The 6,000-nt window shown below is 35.1% G+C and overlaps 1 protein-coding gene across 1 annotated transcript; it reads right to left on the bottom strand.

Annotated features, from left to right (window-relative positions):
* Window positions 1-584: 584 nt before the first annotated feature.
* On the bottom strand, window positions 585-2,580 carry LOC132622609 (protein NOI4). Its single transcript, XM_060337235.1, has 3 exons — window positions 2,431-2,580; window positions 1,489-1,680; window positions 585-953 (listed from the first exon to the last, which is right to left on the bottom strand). Exons 1-3 carry the CDS (start codon window positions 2,437-2,439, stop codon window positions 930-932), a joined length of 225 nt encoding a protein of 74 aa, XP_060193218.1. The 5' UTR covers window positions 2,440-2,580; the 3' UTR covers window positions 585-929.
* Window positions 2,581-6,000: the final 3,420 nt, after the last annotated feature.

The raw sequence follows: 6,000 nt of genomic DNA, 5'->3' as shown, positions 1-6,000 counted from the left end.
TATAGGCTATATAACCTCGAGCAATTTGTCATGGACAATGAGAGAATTATAGATATTACTTATTTGCTTGAGTTTAAATATTGTAAAGTGATTGTATATAATATTTTTTACACAATCAGATTAAGGTGATTTACAATAACATATAACTCTTGATAGCACGTACAATATGGTAACCTAAAAATAAAGAAATACACTTACCATAGTTGGTGTGGTGTAAGAAAAAAATATGTGCTTAAATCCCTTTTCAGCTTTTCTTATAATGGTTTGCCATTTGTTTGTTCTGTTCATGATATCATGAGGCAACGCAAATATTATTTTCTCAAATTATATGTCTTCTCAATCCTCTGCTTGTGGTAGTGTCCAATGGACACATAAATAGGAACTTTCTTTCTCTACCAGCAGCCAATTCGAGCATGAAAGACGAGTTCTTTCTTTCTCTACTAGTAGCCATCCTGATGGCATGAAGAGGCAAGTTTCATCATAATGTACAAGATACATAATCCATGTAGCTGGAGAAGGTTCAAATATTCAAATTGCACTGGTAAACGCACATACTGAAAATTCTAAACAGCTGCTATTAGCTCTGAGGACAACATAACAGATATATCATTCAATCTAGTACCATGTTCTACAAGAGAAGTGATATAAATTGACAGACTAATCAACTATGATTGTCGAGCATAATACATTAGCGTGTTTGTTAAAGTTGGTCGGCGATTCCCCTGAATAATACATATTGGGGAGTAGAGTACTATTGAGAGAGACTTTAAGAAAACCTTATATGCAAAATAACCAATACAGGAAAATACAAACAGAGGCTGCAGCACCCATTCTCCCACCTTTGTAAACTACACTTGGCAGACTTGAACTGCAATATTATGACGATGGCCTTAAGTCTCACGATTCACAGCCACCGAAACATTATGGTTTCAGAAACAGCAAAACCTTTTTTTCTGCAGATATAGTAGATGTAAGAGTCAATTCAACTAATCAATTACCATCAATTCTAAACTAGTTGGAGTCTGACTTAATGAAATTTCAACAATTAAACTATCTATCATCAGAGGTTCTTTGCATCTCCTACTAACAAGATTACAAAGACTCTTAGCAGACATTGAACATGACGTAAACTCACCAACATGACAATACCTTAATCCCGCCTGCATATGGACTTGTTCTATCAATTTATTCTATTTTCGTCAAGTTTCAGTATATCCGAATCTAATTTCCAAGAGTTGTAATTCAAACACATTTCATGTCACCACTGAATAAAATTTCTCTAGAATAGGTGTCTCTAGATCTCAGAATTATATACATTGAGAGGCAAGTCTCGAACCAAACTAAAAAGGAACTCCTGACAAACGCCGAACCTAATGATGGTAAACAACAACAACAACAACTAGACCATAACTCCAAGTAGTTGATATCTCCAAGTGATCATTTGCAAAAGTGTAATCAAATATTAAGATTTAGTAGTTGAGGGGATACCCTGGGTTCTTGCTGATAAGGGTTAGGTTGTCCATATGCATAGTCATTCCTGGGCGCTTGTGTTGGTGCTGCACTGCCACTAGCTTTTTTGTCATCTCTAGCCTTAGCAAATATGACAGTGAATCCATCTGCCGAGGCCGGATTATTTACATCCCACTCCCCGAATTTCGGCAATGGCCGACCTTTTTCTTGCTGGAAAATGGTGTCAAAACAGAGAAATGAAGAAATGTAAGTTAGCCATTATAAGCAAACTGAAGTCTTTCTTTATGTTCCCTTTAGTAAATTCACTCTAATTACTTCCTCTTCCTTTTCAGTTTTCAAAAAAGAATGAAATTTTTCTTCTCATTTTACTTATAATGACATGCTCTTATAGCTATTAGAATGACATGGCATATTTAAGGCAACAAGAATTCTAAAAGGTACTTTTGGTATGTGTCAAAAGGCTCACTTTTCCCCCTTAAACCTCGTGGTAAGTCAAACAACTCTAACACATGATTTTATTCTAATCTTATGTCTTTTAAGAACAATCAATTAAACATCTTTGTTAAACTGAAATGTGAAATAGATTATCAACTAAAGGTGCTCAATCTGGCTATAAAAATCAAGCAAAAACATGTTAACAGTTAAAATTGTTGGTGAATTATATGCAGCAACAGCAGCAAACGAATTGAAAATAAAGGCGAATAAGCTCGGTCCCAGCCATGCCATATTAACAAAGAAATCATATACATATGAAACAATTTTTCCTAACGTTTCATTCATTCAAGGAGAAATGTGGGGGTCGGGGTTTTGGATATTTACACATTTCTTGAATCGCATTATATTTCATCTTATTCAATAACCGATGGCAAATTCAAGAATATTCACATTCAAAAAAGCATAGGGAATTCATGACAAAAATAAAAATGAAAATGAAAAAGATTGGAAGAGAGAGAAACTTACAGAATTCATGAATATGAGATTTTAGGTCTTTCTAATTTCAATGGATGAAAGGAAGAAGAATGCAGAGAGAGAGAGAGAGAAGGATGATCAGAACGAGTCTTGTGGGAGAGGACAATTAAAGAGGTGGAAATCAATTTGCAAATTAGTCGTTGCCCCCATGACACCCCCATTCTCTAATTCAATAATAATATAGTCTCAGATAGCCAAAAAGTCAAATACTTTCAGAAAGTCCCACGCTGTGTTTGAAAATTGCAAATTTTTTTTTTTTTTTTTTTTTGGAGGGCATGGAAAATTTTAAACTAGTACGTACCATTTAGGAGTGTCAATTTTAGAAATAAAAATATAACATGTTTGTATACCGTATAAACCGAGGTAACATGTTTTGGTCCATTGACGCAAGATCGGAGCAGGGTATGAGAGTTGGCTTTGAGATGTAACGTCAGTCCAAGTTCAACGAGTCGGATAGAATAAAGCTCGAGGGATCATAAACTGGAGGGACGCTAGTTGACACGAATGCAAGAAATCCGACCTGTAACGGATTTCCCGCCGCCCGTTACGCCGAGTGTTGCGTTGCCAGCCGTTGTGGCGCCCCAAATCATCTGAATCATTATCCGTTTAGCGGATTTAGTTACCATGTATAACTCTAAGTCTTGTACTATATATAGGGGTGAATCCTCTCATTATGGACCAGGTCCTCATTACTCTCACATTCTTACTCTGTAACCACTAAAACTATTCTAATTCTCCTAAGATTGGCTCGGGTTCAAGGCAAAAAAGGCTCCAAGCCGGACCAATTTGTTGTGTTCCTCAATTATCAATCAAGGCTATCTCTTTTCTTGCTCTTTACGAATCTTTGCTTGTTATTGCTTACTTCATTATTGTATCAACATATTACACCACGTATCCTTTAACTGCGTATAAATTCAATTGTTACCTTTTTAAGGGGTAAACAATGTTCAATACGTCAATCCGTTCAAATTTGAGCGGTTGAGTTGGTTATATTATATAACTTATATATCTATTAATAGGTCATTTTGGTTAAAATCTAATTTCTTCATTCTAAGATTTTGGAACAATTTTAACGGCATATATAGCACAAATTTGAACTTATCATTAATTACGTATAAAAATAAGTTTTTTTAGGTAATCTTTTTGATATAGTGACGGAAATAGAAGAAAAGGCTGTAATTAGTTTGCTTTGGTAATAAGAAAATTATAAAAGAAAAACAAACAAATTTAAATAATTAATTTTGTATTAGGGGAAGTGTTCTGATTAAGATTCTTATTTAGCTCAAGTCGATCCGTCCATTTTGACTGAAACAAATATTGGACGGTTTATGATCAAACTTATTTATTGAGTTGAATCATTTTAACACATTAATGTATTCAAACGTCGGCCATTCATGAAAAGTAGTATTTCTTATGAATGCGACGGCATTTGGAGAAATGTTCTGAACAAATGTTGTGCAAACCAAAAACAGATTTGAATAATTATGTTTTTCTTTCAAATCTTGTGAGTGTCCCTAAAAAATATCTTTTTTGAGAAAAGGCACTTTCCACGTTAAAAATCTCTTAACATCTAAAAAAAACTTTGTTAGGATTTTTGTTCGACTACTTCTCAAAGAGTGTACAAAACTTTCAACAAATAAATGAGCTTGTACATTTCAATAAAAATTTGAACTCCCTCTGTACCAGGATACTTGTCACAATTAAAGTAATTTTCGTATAATTTTTAAATATCTAAATTTTAATTTTAAAATATTAAATTAATTTAATTTAATTTAGCTGCGAAAATTAACTAAGTTGACTCTCGAGAAGCGAAATGTGACAACGAGTCATATAACTCTGAAAATGAGAAAAATGCATTTGAAGTTATAAGAGTGATAAACCGTTTACCATTTCAAGTTATTTGACTTAGAAAAATATTGATAAAGGGGCGCTACTAACTATATATAGTATATCTTTCAGAAGGGTTATTGTCATATACTGGTCAAATTCATGACATAAATGAAATTGGGAAATATAAGATAATGTTGTTTGAATAAGTTGTGAGTGCACGAACACCTCAGGCTACGTCTATAAATTGTAGTGAAATTAAACTAGAACACCATACTCCCATTAGCTACTCTGTTTTCCTCTTACGTTTTTTTTACTCGAGGAGATCATATCAATTATCATAGCTTATATACTCTCAAAAAATCTGAAGCAAAGAGTCAAGAAGTTGAAAATGTCGGATAATTCAGGCCTCCGTGATCGACTACTGGAGAAGAATGAAATCTCCGATAATTACTTTGAAGTTGATCAACAGAGTGATTCAATGACGGTAGAGGAACAAAACAATGAAATCCGTGATATTACTGAAAATTCAGGGAGCGGTTCTCTGAAAACCAAAGACTCCAAGTATGTGTATTGATAATTCGCTGTTCTTTAAACCTAAACCGCAACTAGTTAATTGAAAGGCTGAATATACATCGACAATCTCATAATTAACTTGCCACTAAATTTCATTTCGACACTTGCACTGCACATCCTCCAATTGAATAGCTGAATACTTATCATGTTTTCAGGTGCTCAATCGGAACAGCCAGTAGTTCGAATATCCAAATGAAATTTACAGATAAGTTTAAGAGGTTGTCGATTCATTCAACTTAATTGAAATGATGAATACTCAATGTTTGTGTATATGTATAATTCCGATTGATAATATCTTAATTTCTATTGGCAGAGGCAACCCTGTTGTCATGGGAACATCATGGGTTTACAGAGATACAACAACAACAACAACCCAGTGAAATCCCACAACGTGGGGTCTGGGGAGGGTAGAGTGTACGCAGACCTTACTCCTACCAAGGTAGGATGGCTGTTTCCGAGAGACCCTCGACTCAATAAAAACATAAAAAGAGGTCAGATACGGCTAAGAGATTCAAAGCGATATGGAAATGAAGTAACGCAAGCGACACAGATAACATAGAATAATCAAAGCACAGGAAATAACAGATAATAGCATAATAGCATAAATTAGAGCACAAGAAATTATACTACGATAATGCGACTATTAATAAGGCAGGGTAATGAGACTATCTACTAGCCTTCTACCCTAATATGGGTCCTCCAAACCCTCCTATCTAAGGTCATGTCCTCGGTAAGCTGTAACTGCGCCATGTCGTGTCTAATTACCTCTCCCCAATACTTCTTTGGCCTACCCCTACCTCGTCTGAAACCATCCATGGCCAATTAAGCGAAGATGACATTACTGGCGATCACTTAGAGATTCCCAGGAGACTGGCGCATTATATACAGAGTTTGAAATTACATCGTCGCGTTGATGCTGGAGAAGAAACACGGAAAGTCAATTTGGTACACGATAATGGGGAAAATGAAAATGAATGTTACTATTTCACTGGACAATGGAGGGACTTCGTCAAGGAAAATAAGTTGAAAGCTAACAAGGATTTGGTCCGACTTGAGATTTCACAGCAATTAGGCCTTCGAATCGGGTACACTAACGACCAGAAAGCTATTGACATGAATAACCCTGTACTCCTAAGGCGTTTGTCTAGAGCTGATGTT

The sequence above is a fragment of the Lycium barbarum genome, chromosome 12, assembly GCF_019175385.1.
Source record: "Lycium barbarum isolate Lr01 chromosome 12, ASM1917538v2, whole genome shotgun sequence".
In the NCBI taxonomy this organism is placed as follows: Eukaryota; Viridiplantae; Streptophyta; class Magnoliopsida; order Solanales; family Solanaceae; genus Lycium; species Lycium barbarum.
The sequence above is the reverse complement of the archived record's forward strand: the minus strand, read 5'-3'. Positions and strand labels throughout refer to the sequence as shown.

Excerpts from the sequence above, each read along its gene's own strand:
- LOC132622609 (XM_060337235.1), bottom strand. Across the intron at positions 954-1,488 it reads CTTATCAGCAAGAACCCAGG|AAAAAAAGGTTTTGCTGTTT; the intron begins GTATCCCCTCAA and ends CTATATCTGCAG.